Source organism: Centrocercus urophasianus, unplaced genomic scaffold (genome assembly GCF_019232065.1).
Source record: "Centrocercus urophasianus isolate 14NV4802_14NV808 unplaced genomic scaffold, USGS_Curo_1.0 seq_13, whole genome shotgun sequence".
NCBI lineage: Eukaryota > Metazoa > Chordata > Aves > Galliformes > Phasianidae > Centrocercus > Centrocercus urophasianus.
In genome coordinates this window covers 21,983,425-22,007,962 of record NW_024884475.1, presented here as the reverse complement: position 1 = coordinate 22,007,962, position 24,538 = coordinate 21,983,425, and the positions used below count along the sequence as shown (strand labels likewise).

The window sequence follows — 24,538 nt, the reverse complement described above, 5'->3', positions numbered from 1 at the left end:
TGTCATTTCAGATATTCTGCAGGACAGCTGTTCTAACCTCAGGATGATGTAATTTTCCACCAGCAAACAAAACTGCAGGGTGATGGAAAAGTGCTGTGAAAAGCACCATCTCTTAAAGATCTGAATTCCCAAAGTTTCTGGTCTTTACGTGTTATCAGTGTGACGAGGCTGTGTTTTTCACCTCTAGTGACAAGTTTAAGTTAAGTGAAGGTTTGCGGTGCTTAGTTCCATACATCTGTAGCAGGTTGCCTTTTCAAAAGCGAATGCATTTGTCACTTACTAAAAGTCAAGCCTGTCTTAGAAGAGCTCTCCAAATTTGGCAGCGCTTAAATCTACCACTTTTTTTTATTTCCTGCAAAATGTTAGTTACATCTTCCAGATGCCTAGAGGAACTCGGCTATAAGCTATAAATAATTTTTTTTAAAGACATTGGTATCAGGGAAAGTAGCAGGTCATACCATAAATCAGAGCTAGACACACTGGCTGTTTGCATTTAGTGTGGGCACTGTTATAGCAGCTCAGCTCTACACACACAGATCCTACAGAAGTAAGCCATCCTGTAGTGGTGGTGTATTTTGCTCCTCCTATCACTAGAGGCAGGTCCAGGCGTTTGTGGCGTGGCATGCTTCCTTGCTTCCAGAAACTGCTCAGCCCCTTTTATCTGCTGTGAGATAGCAGCATGGCCACAACTCTGTGGGCAGTCACAACAGAAAGCATTGCTCCCGAATCTTTTCTGGACCTCTTTGGAAGCGAGAACAAAAGGAGCCTTTAAAATCCATGTAAATGGAGTGGGTCTTATGAAGTGGCCTATGCCCAATGCCAGGTAAGTGCAGCAAAAGTGAAAGGGAGAAAAACTGAAGCTTGGAAGCCTTGTTGGAGAGGAGCAGGGCATAGGAGGAAGGTGTAGCACAAAGTCCTGCAGATAGGTACAGGCAATGCTCACCACGGCTTGAAATCTGCTTCGAAAGAAATGCTCCTGTGAACTTTTATTGTGGCATATTGGATGGAATTTATATTTTTCCCCCATTTCTCTGTCTTAATCCCTCTGAAAGAACATGGCACTAAGCACTGACTATCATCACAGTACATTTCTGGTTAACAGCAAGGGCACAAGGGCACTCTCAAAATAGAAGCAAAGTCAGGATTGTTTTAAATCGCAGTGTTGCAGAAGTATTAAAGCAGAAGCCATAATTTTAATATGTTCAGAAATAAAATGCCTGCTACTGTAAATGGTTGCATACATTCATCTAGCTGCTGCTGCCTGGTGTAACTGTTTGTGTTAGGTTGCTGTGATTCATCTTTTTTTTTGTTTCAGAGAGTCGAATGATTCTGGATGCCTTTGCCCAACAGTGCAGCCGGGTTCTAAGTCTTTTAAATTGTGGTGGAAAACTACTGGACAACAATCACTCTCAGTCAATGATTTCTTGTATAAAGCAGGAAAACCCAAATTATAGTGAAAGACAAGAGCAATGTCAGCTTGGAAAAATGGTCCATAGTCAGACGTCAGACATTTTAGACATAGAGATGCAGTATATGCAAAAGAAACAACAAACCTCAGCCTTTCTGAGAGTTTTTACTGATTCGCTTCAGAACTATTTGCTTTCTGGGAGCTTCCCTTCTCAGAACACCTCGTCAGTAAATGATTTTAGCCATTTGGCAGATGTGGATCCACTTTCAACCTCTCCAGTACACACTTTAGGTGGATGGACATCTCCAGCAACTTCTGAATCTCATGGTCACCCATCATCTTCTACGCTTCCAGAGGAGGAAGAGGAAGAAGAAGAGGAAGGTTACTGCCCTCGATGTCAAGAGCTTGAACAGGAGGTAATTTCATTGCAACAAGAAAATGAGGAACTTCGCAGAAAACTGGAGAGCATTCCAGGTAAACAATCCCCTGCTATGTAATATTTTCAGTCAGTGACAGAAGTAGTTGAGGTGATAAACTGTTTTACATTCTAGTTGCTTTTTTTTTTTTTTTTTTTTTTTTTTTTAAAGTTTGCAGTCATAGTTATAAAACATTGGCATTTGTCTCTATCCTAAATTCCTATAGCTGTGCCCACTGAAAAATTATCTGCTGTTACTTATCCATGTGAACTGTGAATTCTAGACTGATAAGCAGTGTTCAGAATGGGATATACTTGTAATTCCAAATTCCAAGCATCAGGTGGTTTATCATGGTAATTTCAAATATATGCTTTTATACCTAATTGCCTGTGTTGTTCTCTAAGTAATGTTGCAGCTTATGAATCTAATTCCCCTTGTGGGCTCCTGATTTGGTTACTTAATGAAGCTATTCAAAGTTTTATCCTTACCTTCAACAAAATTAGTTCAGCTTTTGTATTGAATAGTATCTCTTAAGCTGCTCTTAGTTCTGTGAGAGGTATAGATATATCTCCCCCCATTCACTTTCCAATAAAACCCAGAGAACAAAAGACTTAGCAACTTCTCCATTGCAACACTGGAGGAAAGAAAGCAGACAGAATAACCTTATCCAATAGAAGGCTTGTCTGTGAAAACCTTTTCATATCTCTTTAATCTTTAGACTCTTTAGACTGCTCATTATTAAGATGCATTGAGATACTTGAAGAGTGGGATCAGAAGAGAACAAGGTATCTTATGCCCACATCCTCTAAACTTGAAGGACAAGCGAAAATGCACCTTGAGTAATACTTCAAGCAAATTAGAAGTTATCAAAGAAAATATATGTACACCACACTTCTTTTTCAGCACATCTCTGAATGCTAGGGAGGTACAGTTTTGCTTACTAAACTTTGCAGTGCTAGGAGTAGATGCATGCAAAGTTCATTAAACAAATCTCTAACTGGCAGGAAGGTACAGATAACTCAGTATGGACTGCAAGAGAGAAAATACTCCAAAGCTGCTAACTGTGCAGAAAGAAAGAAGGCAGCATCCTGAATACTTAGTCTCAAAATCTAAGCAAAAAGCAATCAGGAAAGAAGCTTTAATTTTCATCATTCTCCCCAGTTACCATTAATTATTTGCATTGTGTTTTCCTTTATGTATTGGACCCTTCGTGGTACCAGCAAATCACATAACCAACATTGTTCAGAGCAGAGGAGATTCAACATTTAGAATATTTCCCTATAGTGCTCCCAAAATCTGGAGTCACTCATATGTTCTTGCTGGATTTAGTAGTGATTAGTAGTGATCACGTGGAAACGCTGTGTGATGGAGTTGTGTGAACTTTAGCTCCTGCTGAATTCTAGTTTTAGAAACATGAGGTCAGAAATCAGTTGGATTTCTGCTAGAATCTATAATTTGACCTGCGACTTTCAGTCAGTGACTTGTATTGAACCCAATTTCTTTTTTACTTTGATTAAAGTATAACATTTTATGGAAGTAACATCCTAGAAAGCCACCCATGCTGACCTGTAGACTCTACAGGTGGCTCTGCTTCTTTCCTCGGTGACTGACTCCAGCAGTTACTCATATGGGTGAAAATGTGTGCCTCATTCCCTACCTGGCTATCTGAAATCAGCTTCCTTCCAGGCTTATATGCTTTGTTCTGCTAAATCAAGTGCTGTGTACCACCAAGCACTTCTTTCAGACGAAGGTGCTTAGAAATTGAAAGTTGGCTTAATTTTCATCTTTAGATAAACTAAGCAGACAGAGCTATTTAAAGCTACCAGTATGTATTGGAACCTTCTTTATAGTTCTTTTCTCCCCTCTGCTCATTTCTTTGAAGTTTAGGCACTGGAAATATGTACAATATGCTCATATCTGCCTGGCTGAAGGAGAAATAGTCTCTTCATTTCCCAGAAGGCAGCTTCTCCTTCTGTCTGCGTTTCTTCCTACACATACCCACTTTGTCTTTGGCTGTATTAATTTAGTACATAATCCATGTTGCTTTGGATACACTACTTTTCCCACTGTTTGCTGGTTCACAGTTTTTTGAATTATCCATAGTATTTTTGATTGTTTTTAAATTAACTTCCTGATCCTGGTTAGAACTAATGAATGTTACTGAGACTGCAATCAGTCCCTGTAGAACCTTGCTAGAAACACATTTATTCAGGATAATTCCCCCAGTGACAAACACTAGAGATGTCAGCAGCAGTTTCTTAATGAATGTGTGCTATAGTCTACTGATGTTGTATGTTGCTGTTTTTGCAGGTAACACATGGTAGTTAAAAGCCCTTCAGGAGCCTGTGTATATTATATCTGTTCAACCAAACTTTTTCAATCAAACCTCAGTAAAGAGCAGCAGTCAGGTTAGCCTGATGGGATCCGCATTCCGCATTTTGACTGGCATTCATTTTATTCATACTCTTTGGCTCTTTGTCAATCAAATCCCATTGCGTTTACCTGTTACAGGGTTAATGCCAGCCCAAACAAACAGTGCTCACGTGGGTCATCATGGTTACCCTTCATCTCACTTTAAAAGTGAGTAAAGTTATGTAGACATGGTCTTTGTCACCCCCCAGCAATACTGAGAAGCCTTGTTAGTGGTGTGTCAGAGAAAGCAGAAAAAACTAAAATAAATGTGCAAGGATGAATGACTTCACTAGCCAACATAATACAATCACAAGTCACCTGATACTGTCTGGGTGACAAATGAGTATAGGCTTGAAGTGTTGGAGTGAACATCAAGAGCCACACGAAGTCCCATATGACTTTGCTGCATGCTAGGCCACGATCTGGGCTCTCTTGCAGTCCCACAGCTGCTAGTGGGTGACTTTAAGCAAATCAAGATTGTGTCTGAGTATTTCTGCCTCACATCCTTGTTCTGCTCTAGCCACGTTCTGCTACCAGAGCTGCTGACAGAAATTGCTCTGTAACTTGAAATGCTCCGTGTGTAAGCAGGGACAGTGCCCAGAGCTGATCAAGGCATTTCTGGCTCTTTTCTAAGGCACACAGGCTTTCCTGAAAGCGAAATGTCTCGATGGTGTTGGTCCCACCTGCCACTTCAGAGCCATCTTGGAGCATAGGCCTCCTTCTCTGCTCCTTTCTGCATCTCACACTTTTGTCCAGCAGGCCGAGCAGGGCCGTAAGTGCAGAGAAATTTCTCCATAAGAGCAACTGATGTAGCATTGAGGCAGCTGAGTTAGTATGGATGCAACAATACCATGCCACCCAGCTGTTGAAGGAGTGCTGTGCTGGCTTTGTGTTGGCCCTGTCAGGAGCTACTGCTGTGCCTGGAGGGCAATGAGGGCTGCCCAGTGCCTGCAGCATGGAAGCTGAGGCTCATGCTAGCAGCAGTATAAGCAAGATGAAAGCACCAGCCCGACCCTTCTGTTCTATAACTGTGAATGAATCACTTCATCCCTTTCCTGAAATACTTAGCTTTCCTTTTTTTGCGTTCCGTATGCAAAAGGCCTTTCAAAATCCCTGAGAGTTTGCGTGCTAATAATACCTGCCCTGCACGTCTGACTGGAGATCTGCAGAGCGCTGTTTGCATTGCGTGCAGAAAGACAGCCAGGAAGAGTGTCTCTTCCGGAAATGTGAAGGCAACCACTTCTGTTTTTTAACAGATGTTATGAAAACAGAATCTTGGACACGCAAAAAGATTTGTCTCTTTTCAGCATTCTTCCCTGTAGCCCTCTTGCTATAGGTGCCCTCTGGTACTCTCTTTCCCATAGCCTAAGATCATCCATTTGGATGATCACCACTGGAGAAGAATGATTACATGGATGAAATATTGCTTACATTTTATTTGTGTTTGTTTTTTCTCAAAAAATACCCATTTCACTGAAACAATATCTAAATTTGTATGAAATCGTAATTTTTTCGGCTATGTGAATGTATGAAGAAAAACTTGTACTTCAGTGCTTTTGTTGAGGAGCAATGCGATGTTTTGCAGTTTGTGCAGTTTTCTCTGGGTTGTTTTGTTTGTTTTCTAAGACAGAAGCTCTGAGTGTTGTAAGTGTTCAGTTCAGGAAAGCGTTTTTGTTCAGTGTGTTTTCTCGTTTTGGAGAACAATTTTAGAAGGATTAGGTAATTCCTGGAGGAAGTTTGGCCAACTTGCCATTAGCTCTTTAAGGTTCTAAGACCGTAAAAAGCAGAGTAAATCCATCTGTATGAGGGAGAAAATGTGGCCTAATCTCCGTCTTCAGTATTAAAATTACCAGGGCTGCGATCCATTCCCAAAACTAAAATTAAAGATTTATTTGTGAAACTGCAGGTAAGGCCTGAATCTAGCTCGTGTAATAGGTAAGATTATTATGCAGTTCTCTTTCACTGTTGTCAGCAGGGTTTTCTCATGGCTTTCTGCCTAGAAGGGAGAAGACAGATACTTCTGCATGTTAGAAGCAAAAGTGTGGGGTCATGTGTGAGTGTTTGCTTCCTGGTGCTCTTGCTTTGCTGTATGATTTCAGGCAAACCAGCCTGAAAGTAGCAGAAAAGCACAAGGAAGTAAGACAAAATGATCTGTGATGACTGCAGTAATTACTCTTACCTCTTACCTTGGCCCAGGAGCAGAAGGAGGAAGAACAGGGGTGAACAAAGCCCTCAAATGTAGAGGTGATAATATAAGAAGATGCTGGTGCTAGCTGAAAGTAGCCAAAGCAAAGCAGGGTTTGCAGATAAAGTTAATATCAGGGTAATGAAAAAGTCAGACAAATGTTCCTGAACATTTTGTGTGCCCAGGGCTTGACTCTTTTCCCTAAGTTGAATGATCTAATAAAAGGCACACTACATTCCTCTAGAAATCCTGTCTCTTTTATACTTGCAGAGCATCACATTTCCAAAGAGCCAACAGCAGAGATAAAGCAGCCATCAAGGGTTATGATGAACAGTTTTTCGTGTTTCTTTTTGTTGTTCTTTTTTCTTGATGTTCGTGCTTAACCAGTTCCATGGTTTCCCTTGAAGCTTGGGATGTTTTGGTCTGATCTCTGGCCTGTTCAGCTTCAAAGTGTGAGGTTCCCTTGCCCTACAAGCTTCAACTGCAGCTGCCACCAGCTTTAGCGGGACTCTTCTGCAAGTGGGCCTGCTTGAATCCGCCTGTAGCATGAAGTTGAAAGCATGGCTCTGCTTTCAACTTCAACGTGCAGCTAACTCACCCAACCAGCCTGAACTTAATAACACCTAAGTGTGGTACACCAGGTGTTATTAAGGCTTTTTGGTCCATTCATTGTTAGATTTGCCCTTGTGAAAACCCATGGGAATTTGTGCAGGCAGGCTTTCTTGCAGATTTGCAGAGAGATTTGGTTGACTTGTGATAGAATCCTTAGAGTTGGAAGGGACCTTTACTGGTCATCTAGTCCTGCTCCCCTGCAATAAACAGGGACATCCACAGTTCCGTCAGTTTGCTCAGAGCCCCATCCAGCCTGGCCTTGAAAGTCTTCAGCGACGGGGCTTTCACCACCTCTCTGGGCAATCTGTTCTGGTGCTTCACCACAGTCAGCCTTCTCCAAGCTGAACAGCCCCTGCTTTCTCAGCCTGTCCGCAGAGAGAATGTGTTCCATCCCTTGGATCATTTCTGTGGCTCTCCTCTGGATGTACTCCAACAGGTCCATGTCACTCCTGTACTGGGGATTCCACATGTGGATGCAGTATTGCAGGTGAGGCCTCAGTAGAGGCAGAGTAAAGGGGCAGGATCACCTCCCTCGCTCTGCTGGTGGTGCTTCTTCTGATGCAGCCCAGGATATGGTTGGCTTTCTGGGCTGTGAGGGCTCTCTACTGGCTTGCCATTCACCAGTACCCCCATGTCCTTCACAGCAGGGCTGTGCTCAATCCTTTCATCCCCCAGCTTGTCTGGCTTTTGCAGCTGGACTTGGGTTTGTGTTTTTATTAAGATCAGGCATTAGTGTTTGTGTGACATGCTCTGCGGTTCCTGCTTCCTGGAAGTTTTTGGTTTCACTGTTACTTGTTAGCAGTGTAAATGTAATATGGTGTTTGATAGGAGAGGTCCCTGTCCTGCAGACTTTGCAGCTGTGGCTGAGAGTTGAAGGAGAATAGGCAACTTCTATTAAGTCAGTGAAGAGGGAAGGAGCAGAGGCAGAAATAAAAGCCATGGGAGGTTGGGAAGCAGCACATTCTTCTTTCTGAAAGAAATGTTTGTGCAAAAGAAAATTAAGAGAAATAAAATGCCTCTTCAGATTCAGATTTACAGAAGTAACATGGTTTTTCATTCCCGGAAAGCACAAGTGAGAGAGATTTTAGAAGTAAGAGGATATTTGCTGTCTTTTTTTTTGCTTCCTTCCCTGCTTTCGGCAGTGGTGATGGGCCACTTCAGCCAATCTTTAATGCCCTTGTGCATGTAATGTTGATTCCTCAGCTCTCAGCTTTCTGCTGTCTGCTTTCTCTAAAAAAGAGAGCTGCTTTTATTTTGCTACCCAATTAAAAGAATCCAAATTTGCCAGGACTTGAGCACTGAGATCTGGAACTCATTACTAACTCCCATCTCTCATTGCCCTTCAATCTTTTTCAAATTTAACACACCCCAACTTCTCTTTACAGGTTATCTACACAGCTTTCAGCTCACTATTGAAATAAATGTGTGTATAGGCTGAAATGAGACAAGTTATGTTATGCTGCACACTTGTCCAAATCTCAGACAGGGAAGGGTCTCAATTAATGTTATAAGAAATTCACCTTTTCAGCAGGTCCCATATCATATGCCACATCTTTTTGACAGTCTTTTGACAGTCAGACATCACTTTAGAAATGCCCTGAAATGAACTTCGAGTGAAGAATAGCTCAAGGTCAAGCAAAGGAGGACACATTGCAGTGACAAGCAAGTCTTAATGAACAGCTGTCAGTCGGAATGGGACAGATGTGCATGTGCACACTTCCCAATTTTGTGGTGCTGAAATCCATGCTCTGCTCTGTGAGGCACAGGGAGAGATGCTAGCTAGTATCAGCTTCAGACCACCACATCTCATTAAGGAACAGAATAACCAGATTTCTTGCCACCTGCTTTCTTGGAAGGTCAGAGCCCCACCTGCATTGTGTTGCAATGGAGGCCATGTTTTGACAGGTCAGAGCACAAGTGATGATGAGTCAATGTATATAATGAGAAGAATGAGTGCAGACCAAACCAATGCTACAAATATTCTTGGCACTTTACGAAAATTTGGCTTCACAAAACCAAAGAATGTTGTTGGAGCTGAGAGTGAAAAAGAAAGGGTGGGTGATAATTGGGAAATATTGAAAGCATTTTTTGAAGGTCCCCAAAGACTGTATAGGAGGTGGAGATTCCTGCTGGTTACAGAAATGATAACATTAGTGGGTCAGCAAAGGGACAATTAGAAACGTAATAAATGGAGTAAAGGAGAAGTTGGTAGTAGTGAATGAAAGCCAGGGATGAGAAACAGTAGAAAATGAATAATTAAAAAAAGCATCTGGAGCCTTCTGTGAAGGAGTTGTTTCCCTGGAAAATTAGGAAGGTTAGTGTTTGGCTTAGCAAAGAGAAAATTGAGAAACAATCTGGCTGCTGACTGTAAGTGCATAACAGGGAACAAGCACTTGTCCTCCAGTAGTCTGAGGAAGCACAACAGAAGAAAAAGAAAATTGCAGACCTGAAATAAAGTGTGCATTTTTAATGGAGAGTTAGTAGGTACCAAAAAATAACCAGCCAAGAGTAGACCCTGCATGGCTAGGATGCCTTTAGTGTTTCTGCTTTTTACCAGCTCACACCATCTGCAGAATGGGTGAGGCATGGGAAACTTTGTAGCCACTATAGTTGGTGGTTGATACAGCCAACTGTTTATTAGAAAATAGGCTATTCCACAGAGAAAGCTGTGACGAGCGATGGCAAAGGAACACTTGTTACAGCATTCAGAAACAAAGTTTACTGTGTGGAATAACAATGAGGTCTGTAACTTTGATCAATTAACAATGAAGCTCTGCTACCTCTGAGAGTGTTCTGCTTGGTCTCTACTCTGCATCTCAGCACGGCCAGCCTTTCCAACGTACTAAATTCTCCTAGCACCTTCTCGCCGTCGAGCTTGCTCAGAGATCTCACTCCTTCGTCCCTCCCTGCAGGCCAGGTTGCTGTGCTGCTGCCTTTCGTGAGTCACACAGAAGGTAAGGGCCATGGGAACTTCTTCCTAATGGGCAGAAAAATTACTGCCTCCCCCCAGGCTTTCTACTAAATCAGATCAAACATTATTTCTACGTTAGCATCTTTCACTTTGGTTACAGTAAGCACAGATCCCTGATAGTAATAGCATTGACGTTACCTGATACATGCAGAAGCATGCAGAGAATTGGCTGTCCAGGTTATGATCCTGTTAACTCTCTAGAGACCAAATCAAAGCAAAATAAACACAAAATGAATAAGTGACTAGGCTTACATCTTTATTCATACTTGTTGGGAACCACATGCTCTTCTAAAGTTACATTTACTACAGAGTTCAGAGGAAACACCTCCTCTTATCTCTCAGCAAAGGGTGTATTTGTAAAGCTCAGTGAAGGGCATGGAACCAAACCTGAACCTTTGCCTCTGTGGCCTCGCACTGCCCTCTTTGAGGCTTCATTTTTGGTCTTAGTGAAACAGCAGCCCGAGAAGCCTGGATCATAAGCAGCATGTGATGTTTGAAAGGCAGGGGTTACTTGTGCCAACAGCAAGCTGTTTGATTCATGAGGATTTTATGGGTCAGAAGTGCTCAAAGTCCGTCAGTTACCAGAACAATACAAAAATCATACAGTTTTGTGCTTGAAACTTTATTGCTTTTGTGAAGGTAGAATTATTTATTGTATGGGAAATGCTGAATCACAGCCTGAACCTCTGATTGATCACCTGAGGTGAGCAGTGAGTCAGCCCTGGGAGCACAGGTGAAGGCCCTGTGCTGCTGGAAGGGTGGAGCCTGGCTGCACCTCTCCTAGAGCCATTTAAGAGCTGACTGCCAGGGGGAAAGGATCTCTTCTGGAGATCCCTCCTCTGGAGTTTCTTAAGTGAGCCCAGGATACGGGTGAGTGTCCCTGTCTTTTCTGCTTTGGTGTAACAACAATGTAGCTAAGCTCTCTGCTATACTGTAACATCTGTATATTCATTGATTGTACGTTTATATACTTCAGCCAGTTTTTAGCACCTTTATATTTTTTTACCAGCAGTGTGAAAGCATTTTGTCAGCAGGGAACGATTAGAGCTATACTTGTACCAGGGGCACAACAGGCTGAATACTTTCCTGTTGTCTTCTCACTTTTGCCCCGTTCATTTGGAAGAATGTGGAAGAATGCTTCAAAAGGCCTGGAGATCCCTGAAGCTCCAGGGAAGAACCAATGCTTTGGCAGCTGTATGTACTCAATGAAATCCCTAGGCAAAAAGGGGCACATTCAGAGCAGTAACTTCCAAGGACAGGAGCAGGATTCTTCTCACATTCTTCAAGTTTCCCAGCTATTCCTTAGCTCTCCTCCAGGTCTGAGGATCAGTTCTTTCCAGCAATGGTGGAATCACCCATTATATCTCTTTGCGCTTTTCCTGTAACCTGCCAGAAGATCCCAGGTATCTGAGTAGGAGGTTTTGGTGACCCTATCACACAGGTTCTGAAGTTTCCTGGAACAAGTCTTTGTGACCCTTGTGTTGCCTGGACATGTATTTAAACATGGAGTATCCCGTGCATAGGCATCCCTAGCTCAGACTTAATTTTGGACACATCAAACAGCAAACACAGGCAAAAGCGATGTGTTTTGAGTAGGGCACAGTTTCAATTTTTCTACTAGAACACTTCCAACCTCATGTGAAGCAGTCAAATAGTTAAAAGGAGCTTTCTCCTCTTCACCAGGTTACAATGTCCTCAGTATTTAATTTTCTGCAGGGACTTGGACAGCACTGTTTTGTTGAGCTCTTCAGGCAAGCAGCAGTCACCTAGCACTGGACCACAGGGGCTTGGTTGTGCTGAACAAAATGTAAGGAAATGATATTCAAATACCGTCTCATTTAGCCTGTCCACAGGGACAAAAAGATTTATATATATTCTTTCTCCATAACCTTTCCTGTATATAAAAATGGGGAAGAAAAGCCAAATCTTTTTTTCTATGCCCTCTGAAGAATATCCAATGTACCACCTGTAGTTAGCACGTTTTTCTCCTTTATTCCACCTAAGAACTTATTGTACTGTTTATTTCTGATTGCTGCTATAGGCTGCAGCACAGCTGTCATTAAAAGGTTACTGAGCAGGTTGGTGAGATTATTAAGCTTGACTGCCATTCTGACTTCTTCGAAATTGAAACATTTTCCAAAGCCATCTGGTGACTTACTTTAAAAGGCTCTTTTTTTTCTTACAAAAAAGCATACATGCTCTCTTCCTCATACACTTCAGCGGTGTCACTGTCTGGCACCTATGCTGCTGGCCTAGTAATAAGCAGTGAGATCACCAGAGATATTATAGTCCACGTCACTGGAAGTGCTAACTTTTGTCCAACACGTAAGCTCACAACTTCATGGCAAAGTACTTACCTGTTATATCAAATTATATAGGAGTCTTTACAGATACATCAGCCTGAGGTGAAACGATCTGGTAGGAATTTGTTACCCATGCCAGGGACTCTGCATGGCTTTGTGTGCAGACCACTGAGTATGACACTGCTTCGCACAGGGCTAAGCAGAGAGCACTGCCTAGGCAGGGGCTTGTTATTACCCACTGGGAGTGCCCAGGAAAGAGTGCAAAATATTGGGGAAGGCTACTGTAAATCCTGCCTTCGTAGAATGTTGCTGATTTGAGTGCTTGCTTTCTGATTGCCAGCTTGAGACAAAGCCCCAGATGCCAGCTGTAAAGGCTGGAAACTAAAAAAATAAATAAGGAGGAACATTGAGATTTCTTTTTCTGGATTTTTAGCTGAAGCTAAGAACATCTCTGAATACTTTACTGAAACAAGCCTCACAAAATGTGAGACTGGTACCTTTAAAATGATGCTTATTTAGTCTTGGAGGAGTCAGTTTTAATGTTGGATTAATATCTGTTGAAGTCTGCTACTGCGTTTCAGGCTCAGGAGAAAAGAACTGTATCTCAAAAATACTCCGGAGTTAATCAGGGATGTGGCAGCATCTGCTTAAGAGAGACCTGTAATTGAATCATCCCTAATTAACCTATCACCTCAGCAGAAGGGAATAGGATGTTGGTACAACTTACTGAAATGGATGAGAGCAATGGGGATGAAAAGGGGGAAGGATAAGGGAAAGACAGAGCAATATGCCTATCACCTAGTTTTATTTAAAAATAAATAAATAAATAAAAATTAAAGTATATGAATCATTAAATCCGTGTGATATAGTTAATCATGCTGTGGTTTCAGAAACATTAGAGCATGTTTATGTGTTAATCACTGCATGGTTTAGTCCTTGGATGTTTTCTTATTTGTACGGTTTGGGCTGTTTACCGTATTTACACATTTATTTTTTTTTTCTATCATTACTGCTGACCTAATTTGCATTTGTAATAATTGGCTTTCTCTAGTTTGAAATGACTAGTTTACAAACTAGCAGGCAGAAAATAAAATGAATGTCAGAGATCTCCACATAGGAAATAATAATACAGAGTCAGCTGTGTATTTATTGAATGAAATGACAGCACAAATCAAAATGAGGAATATTTCCTATTTGAAATAAATCTCACAGAGGTATACAGATTCTGAATAACACTGCTTGATTTAATGTTGTTTTCTTATTTTGTGCTAGCTGGCTAATATACAGTAATTGCCATTTGTTTCATGCAGTGCCCTGCCAGACTGTTTTAGATTACTTGAAGACTGTACTTCAGCATCACAACCAACTTATGGTACCACAGCCAACAGACCATCCAACTGAGGTAGTATACAGTGAAGACAAGTTATTTATTTTTGTGTTTGAAAATTCATTGCAAACAAGTAGGAAAGTAAATTAGAAGTCACTGGAAGAATACATGTAATAGTAAAATATGTAAAATCTTTTATTAAACTGTCGTTCTTGGTACAGTAATCCCCAAAATGTAAGAGTGTCATCACTAGTGCATCTGCATCCATCCTGCTTGGGTAATTTTCTCTCCCCTTCCCTTGGGAACGTGATTGATGAGTCACAGGCGGACTCCAGGCTGGGGCTGGTCTGGTGAATGCTGTAGCTGGAAGCAGGGAGCCTGGTGAAGCCTCCTTCTCCCAGCCAAGCAGATGCTACTGGTTGTCCAAACACTTGGTTGGCTAAGGCACTGTCAGCCAATAGAGAGAGATGGAGGAAGTGTTGTAGCCAACAAATGCTTTGTAAAGAAAAAAAAGTGGGGCTGCCTCCAGCTTCCCACAAAGCCTCCTGTTGTTTAATGTGGCCCTGAGCTGGTTTAAGCTGAACTACAAGTTACTTCCTTCATTTAGCCACCAGAGCCACTGTATGGCTTCAGAAGGTCTTCGGAGCACCCTTTCTTTTCAGAAGGGATTCCAAACAAAATGTTACACATTGGCCATTTTGTGCTTATGCAAAGTGTGGGGATTTTTTGTAATTATATGCCTTTTGAAAGCTCACTGAAAAAGCGGGGAATGGATGTCTTCTCTAGAAGGTAAACGTATAGACGTGGGTATCAGCTCTGCTGTAACTCGTTAATTTTGTTCCAGTGTGTTTCTTTTCAGACATGTAAAAAGTCTGTATTTTGGGATTGTTCTATGCATGCTTACATATGTATAGTCCGTACATGTCACTATGCGTCCTTCACGCAAGCAAAATCACAGGAGGGAAGATGTAGGTCTAGTTTGACCTCCTATTGCTCATCATATAAATTGCATGTTGTGCAAGTCTCACAGAGTCCAGTTGAACACAGTTTTGCTGAAGATGCTTTGCAGCAGTTCAGACTTTGCAGCAGAGTGCTTCTCTCTTCAGTTTTACTCTGTGCAAATTGCAATACGTATATATTTATATTTATATATCATTGCATGTTATCACTCCAATATATTCCAGTGCTTCATTTTCCTTTTTTCATGCTCTTCTGTTTAACTAAATTTTTCCGGCACTGTGAAAATGGGGCCATTCTGTACTGCCCACATGGAATCACTTGTCATGATGTGACAGAATTTTTTATTCAATTAAACACTTAGATGCTAATCTTTTATTCATAAGTTTAATCATGTACAAATACAAGCATGAACACATTTGTACTGTAGTTCATCTTTCAGGATCTGCTTATTTCATTTCTGGAAGGTTTTCTGTTTGTTTTAGTTTAATGACTGCTGGACGCATCAAACTGCATCATATACTTACCACAAATATTTTGCCCAGAAGTGCCTTCCTCTGGCAGCAAGTAATGAAAGGAACAGAGTAATTGTTCAACAGAATATCATAACACTGCATCATGCCTTTGGTGAAGAACAAGGAAAAATATCCTAAATTTCAGTGGGAATAAGAGAGAAGTATAATAAAATTTGGGCTGAGGAAATTACACAAAATTTATTACCTTCTCCACAGTTAATAGTAATGGGAGCTCTCATGAAATTTAGATGTAAGGCCTTCCTGCACTACATTTAAAAACCCACATTTCCATTAGAGCAATACATTTAAACAGAAAGGTGGCTTTTAGGATAACTTGCTGCTTAGCAAAGCTGCCCATGAGCATTCATCCCTAACACATGTGAGTGAGCCTGGAGCACAAGGCTGTGCAAGGACTGGCATTGCACTGCTCCTGCTTGGCTTGCCCAAAAGCGAGGCAGCGCCCAGAGTCAGTTGCACAAGTGTTGGTAAGAAAGGTTCTTGCTTCATTGTATTTTATCTTAATAGGAAAAAAAGGAGATTTCAGGGATCTATGGTATAAATAAAAGGGATGCGGAGCAAGCTGCTGGAAAAAAAAGTGCCAACATTAGGGTTAGATGTGCCTTATGTCTGAGGGAACAAGCCAAGGAAATATTAGTGTCAGCTCCAACTGCGTTGGGATATTTGGCCATCAGAGCAACAAGGCCCATCTCCTCCTTTATATTTTGGCTTCTGTTGCTGAGTTTTGGATTTTCCCAGGGCTGTCTTTGCGGTGGTTTGCACAAAGCCAGTTAGGTCTGCAGTGAGGCAAATAGGTGGCATGCCATCATGTAGGTGATGCTCCTAGTGGTGTTCCACACACTGGGAGGTGACAAAGTTTTAAGTTGTGCCAAAAGACTCTTCAGTGACCCCCTCTTCACAGCCTTCACTGCTTTTAGCTTCGTTCTTACTTATCAAACTATCAAAAAATTAAAGGAAATCTCAAGGAAAAGCTTCAAAGAGGCTCCCAAGCTGCCCCAGCATGCTTTTATAACCATATGAAAAGAGACAAGAGCAGTTCTTAAAAGAGTTTTCAGATATCAGAGATGTAAAAGCAGGGAGGGTAACTTTGCAGCAGTTGACCACAAGTGTAACATACAAGTGTAAGAAACACTTTATTAAAGTGCTTTTATTGCAGGCATCACGGTACAGGTGTCTAGGAGGGTATGGTGTTAGGTTATTTGCATGGTCAATCTCCTTATTGATTTAGTCTATTAACAGTATCATCATATATTAATTGACTGATCACAAAGTGTAGCATTTTATAGGAGGCAAGAATGAAAGTAACACAATTGAGGTACAATTGACTCAAGAGGGTTTATAATGGGTGTGGATTACAAGAATCCCCATAATCAGTCTCTCAGCATTCATTTAATGTTGGAATATTAAAGCACACAAATTACGAAGGTTAAAAGCAAAATTTCTTTCCAGCTGACATGGTGGCATTCGTGTAAAGCTGTAATTTGAGTTAATATGGCATTCATTAATAGTAATGAAGCTTTTAGTTTTCATAGTTGCTTTATTTATTTTCTTTGTGTTTTCTCACAGTAATGTAACTGCTGTCAGGTTTCAGGTGTGCACTACAGAAGCGATGAGTTTATTATAAAAATAGACCAAAAGAGCCACCTCTGAAGAAAACTGCTGGCTGCTGTGAAGTGTTCCATTTGATCATGCTCTTCAAAGCCCCTTTCTATGCATTTTAACAGATTAAGAAGAAAGGTTATATTTAAATATATAATCTAGTCGCTGGTTCTCAGCACTTTCTGACCTACTTGCTGAAGTGCAAATTATCAGTAGCCATCTCTTAAACGTGTTCCTTTCACCTTGCCAACTTGCAGTTATGAAAAATGGAAATATAATTGAAAAGGTACTCAGTAAGAGCAATGATGTGCTCACCTCGGTGTGTGTTTCCCTGTGGTATCCCAGCTGCTTAAGAAGCATGTGTTTTTATTGCAGCTGACACTAGCTATTTGCCTTGTAAAATAAGCAATGGAAATATTTCCTTTTTTCAGGGGAGCAAGCAGTTGCTGAACAACTACCCTGTCTACATCACTAGTAAACAGTGGGATGAGGCTGTAAATTCATCCAAGAAAGATGGACGGCGGCTCCTTCGATATCTCATCAGATTTGTTTTCACAACCGATGAGCTTAAGTACTCATGCGGCCTTGGGAAAAGGAAAAGGTCAGTGCAGTCAGGAGAGACAGGTCCTGAAAGACGTCCTCTGGATCCAGTAAAAGTAACATGTCTCAGAGGTACTGCATCCTTTCGCTCAGTGTCCACCATATGTGATCTCATTTCACCGCATTGGCTCTGGCTCAGTAGAAGCGTTTGGCTGACAGTTGCACATCTAGAAGGGGTTTCAGAGAGAAGTGACAAGCAGCCAGAAACCCTCTCCCCCCCCCCCTCCTTTTTTTTTTAATACATACATACACCTATCTATGTATGTATTATATTTATGTGTATAGGTATTTGAATGGGGAAAAAAAGCAGTGCTGCTTACCTAAGGGAGGAGATAGGTCAATGAGTGCGTGACACCACTGTATGTGAAACAGCAAAGGAACATCATACAGTCCTGATTGCCCTCCTTTATAGTAAAACAACAGGGCATTCTTGCTAATACACAATAAAATTAACCAAAGGAATATTTTTAGCCAAACATGTTTAGCAAATGGCACTCAAAGTCAGTGAATGGCCTTTGAGTCAAAATCTTACAAGATTCAGAATAAGTTTGGACTTTCAGTAGGGCCAAGAACATCTGCAGGTTAGAGAGATAAATACAGGTATGCACAAAAGTATTGTCAAGGATTTAACTTCTTTGAAATACCCGAGTAACGTTTACTGTGAAAGTTAGGGAACATCTGCCCTCAAAAAGAAGGAAAGTTTTGCAAGCATTTTACAACAACATTGATAATGTTGGACAATACAGAAAAAGAACCTAGATTTAGAAGAATTTTCTGTTGTGGCATTTCGTACTTGGGTTTCCTGAAATTTTAAGACCTGTTACTGTGCTTTATAATGAAACATACAAAGCAGGACCTTTTAATGTTCTGCTTTAAAGAAAGTATGTTTGTCATATGGGTGCCTGCATTTCTTAAATGCATCTGCTTATCATTTATTTAATGAACTTTACTTGTAGTGTTCTATGAGCACATGCCTTAAATTTAGATTGAGCTGACTTCAGGAATGTTTTACTCATCAACGCAGTGTAAACTGATAAATTTTCAGCAGCCAACAGTAATGACTTTTAGTCATGTAACAGCAACCCTAAGTTGTTACTCATAGGACAGAGCCTCTTCCCACTTGGGTTACAGGAATCCAGCAAGGCTCAGCAAGTCATAAATTTAATTGTAGCACATTGATGTAACCAGGTAAAGAACTCAGTTTTTGTGCACAGCCAAATTAAGCAAAGATGTTCTTGTACTATGAAGGAACCTGTTAACCTGTTACATGATACTCTGGCAGTACTTACACTCCTTGAGCATTCAGCAGAAGGACAAGGCCATTGCACAGCATGCCACAGTGGAGTTTGGAGCTGGATTCAGGGTCTCAGAAGTTCTCCTGGAAACTGAAGGCTGAAGGGCTGAATACTATTTGCTAAATGGATTTACATTTCATCTAATGATTTGTGCACAAACGGAGAGCTAATGACCTTTTCTTCCTCTTTCTCTCCTGCTTCTTCCCACTAGGACTAACAGTAATTGCACCTGTAGATGAATTTACATGTATGGCTAATTGCCTCTTTGGGCACTAAGCTGACCGAATGTGGAAGCATTCTCTGGGAGAAAGAGAAAGGCCAGTTGCCTTAATTTTCAGAAGTTTGAACAGGAAATCAAAATGTTCAGTGTAGTTAAGAAAGTTAAATAGACAGTTGTTCATTTGGGCTTTCTTGTGTGGGTGAGAACATTATGACATTCCACAGTGTCAAGACTTAGCTATTGGCTCCTACCCATTTGCAAGCCCAGCTAACACGTCTGACTGATTTCCAATGTATCACACCACTGCCAGAAGAGCAAACTGCTACTCTCTGCATTCAGAGTAGATTAAACATCTGTAAATGTTTTCAGTGTATTCCTACAACAGCCCATTGTCTGGAACCAGCTTTCCAGCAGCCTGGCATGCCTGAGTTATCAGACTGATCCTTTACATAGTGACTACTTCTTTCAGAAGAGAAATCTGTTTGTGAAGCCTCATGTGAACGTAACTAGGAATTACTGTTGCCTGTGTCGATTTTCAGGGAAATGAACTTAAATCCTAGATAGCTATCACTTCTGCAGACACACTGCTGGAAGAGCTATGCAAAAATCCCATCCTAATTGTCCAGCAGATGAGATATCTTGCAGGCACGGCAACTCATGTAGGAGCACAGCATTACCCGGTCTCAAGGTGTTGTGACAGTAATGAAGTTACCTTACTCCAGTTACTGTGTGCTGCTGGCTTGTCAACAGGAGAAAATGGAATTTAAAAATATCCTAGGAGATGCAGCACTGCATGAGGGAATAACTAATGTTACAGAATAAATAAGAAGCTGTATTACCTTATAAGATACAATATATCCAATACATCTAATGAGGCTCCCACATATTTAAAATTGGACTTAGATGTTTCAAAGTCCGAATAACACCGATTGGAAATCTGTCTAGCAGTTACCATTCCAGAATTGGTGAGGCACCTTCTGCAAGTTATTGCACATCAAACAATCTGGAAGGAAATTTTAAGAGCTAATCATCACACACGAACAGCTGTCTATAGAAGCAGCAGCAGCTTAAATGGCCAAATTACATACAGTACAGTTCACTTTCCCACACATTGATAGCTACTGCATGGCTCCCCAATTTAGCCCTTTCATCTCATTTAGCTGTTTCTAAGGCCAGTTTAGTCTCTGAAAAACAAGTGTCAGATTCCAAAAGATGAAAAGAGCAGGACTCTTTTCAAAGGAAAGAAAATCCAAGGAGAAAGTAGCACAGAACTGAAATGCCAGTAGACACATTTTAGAGTGGGTAGCATGCTGCTGCAGCCTGCTGGTGTTCCGGCAGCCAGCAGAGGGAGATGATAAAGGTCCTTGACAATAACCACACACACGACAGGTTTCAAGCGAAACGCATCCCAGTTTTAACTTCTAACTTTTACATGTATTGCAGATGCTGAATCATAAATGTCACTTCTTAGAATTAATTCTTTTTCTTTCTACAAGAAGGGATTTTATCTTCAGGTCCCATCAGGTAGAAGAGCAGACATGCATGTGGAGAAGCACACTTGTAGGGAAGTACAGTAGGTCCAGTTGGCATTATCATGGCATTTCCCATAAGGCTTTACTTCTGCTTAAGTAGAACAGTGATGCCCTGTTTCTTATTTCCCATGGGCTTTTGGTGTCTGGGCGATAGCGGGTGCTGCCAAGACAAGCTGTTTTTTGTATTCTTACCTGTTTTCCTGCAGAGTTCATTAGAATGCATTGCACTTCCAACCCTGACTGGTGGATGCCATCTGAAGAGCAAATCAACAAGGTGTTCAGTGACGCAGTAGGACACGCTCGTCAGGGGCGAGCAGTGGGGACTTTCCTTCACAATGGGAACTCATATTATGAAGGGACTGACCATCCGGGGTCACAGGACGAAGTCTTCAATAGAGGTATGCAAGATGGATCTGGTGATTGACAGCAGTGAGAGAAAACTTACACAACAGTAGCAAGCAGTTAATTTAGAAGAGACTATTTGTTAAACATACTTACCGTGAAGTCATTTAAGAGTCCAAAGCATGTTTGAACACATACTGCGTACATTTCAGCTTCTCCATTCTATCATATCCTCATTTACAGAAAAATCCACTTCAAAATCTGCCCTATGGGATTTCTCAGTGCCTATTATTTGCAAACCCTTTGTAGCACCCCAAGGGGAAACTGCAGTTTGCTTCATCTAGTTCTAGAGAAAAGATCACTTAAAAATTACAAAAATTTCAAAAGAAACAAAAGCTGCCGTTTTATTTGCATTTTTCTAACAGGCCCAGTTCTGGACCTTCAGACATAACAACCAGATACTATTTGCTTTTCCTGAGAAGGAGATGAAAGAACACATCTCCTTGCTTGTGACAATGAAAGAAGTGGTCACTCATTTCATAACAAAAAGTAGCACAATTACAAATGCTACCTTAAAATACCACGTAAGACAGAAAATTCAGGGGCATCCTTTAGCCAACTATACCAGGAAATGAAGCTTCTTGCATCAAACAACACCAGTCGTCAACCACAGAGTCCTTCAAAGGCCCAGAACAGTAACAGGCACTTCTAATAGATAAAAATTTCTTTGTGTGTTAGATAGAGACTATGTTTACCTAGATTTCTAGGGAATTAGACTTGACCATGACATTTTTCATCCCCCCCCCCAAAAAAATTGCTAAATTGCTATTTTGTATCCAGTCCTCAAAATAGATGAGGCAGTGTGATGGTCTCAACAGTCAGATGTTCAGTGGTGCATTCAGGGAAGAGCTGAGTTAGAAAAACCTAATTCAGCATTTCTTTGTAAGAGAAGTAAGCCTGGGATCCAGACTAAGAGCTGTAAAAAAAGGATGTTTTCTAGAAGAGAAGCCAATTCACAGCAGAATACAATATGGAAACGGATGCTGATGTAAAGGAAAAACAATCTGTCCTTTTCAAATGTTTAATTTCAAAGGCTTAGGAGTCCCATGTCCCTCTAAATTGATGCACTCCTGAAATACATAATGCCAAAGAAACAGTTCCTTCCTTTCAGCATCAGGGTGTTTCCATCTCTATACCTTGGTCAGTTGCCCAGGCTGCTGCTGGTATTGGTCAGTGCCTGGCCCAGCCTCCTTGGGATGATGTTTCCCAACAGATGGGGATGGGGAACTGGTTTTTGGAAAGAAAATCCAAATTTTGATCAACTTCAGTGCTACCTCATCAGTGTTTATTCTCCTGAACGTGTGTCTCATACTGCCCAACTTTCCCACCCATCTTGCTCAAACCATTGGAGAAGCTACTAATTCCTCCTTCCATCCTTCTCCTCTCTTTCCCAACCTTCACCCATGCACTGGGCAGGGTAGGAAACACACAGCCCATTCCCTTAACAGCCTGGAAGGGCCCTCTGCAGTGCAGTGCAGCCACGGCCCTGGCCTAGCTGGAGACGAGGACCTGGGGCACTCCCACAAATGGCAGCTCACCCACATCACCATTCTGTCTTGGCATTGGCCTCCTCGTCACCTGCTGCTACGAGCAGCCTACAGGCTTCGGTATACACCCTGCTCAGCCAGGATATGCTTTAGGCCTTTAAATGTCCAATACCTCTTGACTTATTTTAATTTTGGTACTTCTTAAAAGGGGGCTGGTAGGCACTCATCCAACGCAGACGAACCAGTTCATTTTCTAACATTAACAGCAGTTCAGTCACACTGCACCTTACCAGGCCAAGGGGTTTTGAGGCAGCATCTCTCATAGCAGGCAGAGGTGACTTGCTTGGACCAGTCAACGAGGTGCTGTGGCTGAGGGGGAGAAACTTGGTGTATAGAAACGTCACAGTACAGATATCCTATAGTAGCTTTTCTGTGTTGAACTTACACGTTTTTTAAGAGAACTATTATAGAAGATGTTACATTGCTCAAATGGTGTAAGTCTTGCTGGTGTATGTTCTATGTGGTGACACTTTCCAAAACTACTTGGTAAAACATGTCAGAGCGTGCGAGTCAGCATTATACTGTAAATTTGTCCACAGCGATATGTATCATGCTGTATTTTTGTAAACATTGTGATGGTTCCTTTCAAATGTTTCAACATACGAGATTAACAATACGGATGCTTCATTTTTAACAGTCTCAGGACAGAATTACTGGACTGGACAGACCTCTCTCACTTAGTAGCCTGAAGATTCTCCTGGAATATCTTGTAAGTCTAGCTTTACTTTTAGTGTAAAAAGCTTAGCCAGTGTCCTGGTACCACTCACAGTCCTGCACTCTCATACTGTGCAAAATAACCAAATGTATAGTTTTGTCCCAAAAGCCACCTAAGCGCTGGAAATGGCTTTGCAGGTTTGGACCTTTCATTCATGAGCAAAATCTTTCCCTCAACCGCTTGCGTGCAATCACCAGTACATGACTAGCAGCCACAGACAGGCATCAGAAGAAGGGAGCTCATCTCTTTTTGGATTTAGTCTTGTTTTTAAAATAACAACAGCAAATAACAACAGCATCTCCCTTGTTGTGGCCACTTGACTCCTGAGCCACCCATCTCATTTAAAAAACCCTCCACCACCACTCACTCCAATTACCTGAGTCACAAGGCATTATAAATTTACACACATCAAAGCATCGAGGTAGCCACAAGACGTTAGGCATAACGCTCTGGAACCTGGAATAACAGATAGCTGTAAGCCCTCGTGCAGCGAGACACCAGGATTGACACGCTGTGCTTTGCACACCAGCACATCCCTTCTGTGCTGGCTGCTGGCAGCAGGCTGGCAGCAGGAAGCTGCTATCCGTCATGTCACTCCTGCACATCCCAGGAGGATAGATCCTTGTCTTATCCCTCCGTGCTCTTTAATCTTACTGTCATTTATGTATCTGCCTTCTCTCAAACTTTGTGTAGCAGTACCGCACGCCCATCTGTGCCAACATGCCTTCGCTATATTTTCTATAACAAATATTTGTGGAGAAACTGTGATTAAAAAACCATTAATCCTGATATTTTTATTGTTATGGTGTAGTTAATTCTATGAATACTTTCTAACGATGATTGTACTGTGTAGAGTAAGTACAGGTTAGGGATAGACCTTTACCAGATATTGTACAAAAAAAGTGCATAGTGTAATATAGACTAGTAAGGTTTTTGTGACACTTTCTATAGGATGTGTGAATTGTTTTCTATGTGGCAACACACATTTCTTTTAAAAAATATAAAAAATTTAGAGAATTTTTTAAACAGTCAATATTTTTTAATTATAAAGACATTTGTTACCTGCAGTTTACTATTTCAGGTGTTAATCCTAATTTGAATATTGGTTTTATTACTACATACCTCCAGTTCCATTTGTTCTGTTGCATAACAATGCACAATAAAAGTTGTCTCTGGTTAACTTTTCTGTCTCCCTCTGTACACACCGCAATGACAGCGGCCGCCATTGGTTCTAAACATAAATGCATTTTAGGTTTAGATTTATGCAAAGGGTTCAAACACTGCCTTTTTCATTAAACGCGTGTTTGGTATGAAGTGCTGGAAAACACAGGGAAAGATTACGAAGAATTCAAGTATGAATATAAAATAAATCATTTTTGCCTCAAAACATGACAGTGTTTATATACTGATGCACTGGTTAGAGAGTGCTCAGAGAAGGTGCCCAACTGTGGTGCTAAGACTTGGGTTTTCAGGCAGTGAAGTTTAAATCCCATTTTAATCCAAA

The 24,538-nt window shown here is 41.3% G+C and overlaps 1 protein-coding gene across 2 annotated transcripts in view; it reads left to right on the top strand.

The window, feature by feature from the left end:
• The window catches only part of BEND4 (BEN domain containing 4), a 29,952-nt gene extending 5,738 nt beyond the window's left edge, over positions 1–24,214 (top strand). Inside the window, exons 2-6 of one of the 2 annotated variants that reach the window (XM_042812407.1) lie at positions 1,316–1,882; positions 13,618–13,709; positions 17,155–17,395; positions 20,577–20,768; positions 22,957–24,214. In XM_042812407.1, the coding sequence (XP_042668341.1) occupies positions 1,316–1,882; positions 13,618–13,709; positions 17,155–17,395; positions 20,577–20,768; positions 22,957–23,000 (1,136 nt within the window). In that variant the 3' untranslated portion in view covers positions 23,001–24,214. Of the gene's footprint in view, positions 1–1,315; positions 1,883–13,617; positions 13,710–17,154; positions 17,396–20,576 lie in introns of both variants that reach the window. The other variant, XM_042812406.1, reaches the window with a different exon arrangement.
• Positions 24,215–24,538: the final 324 nt, after the last annotated feature.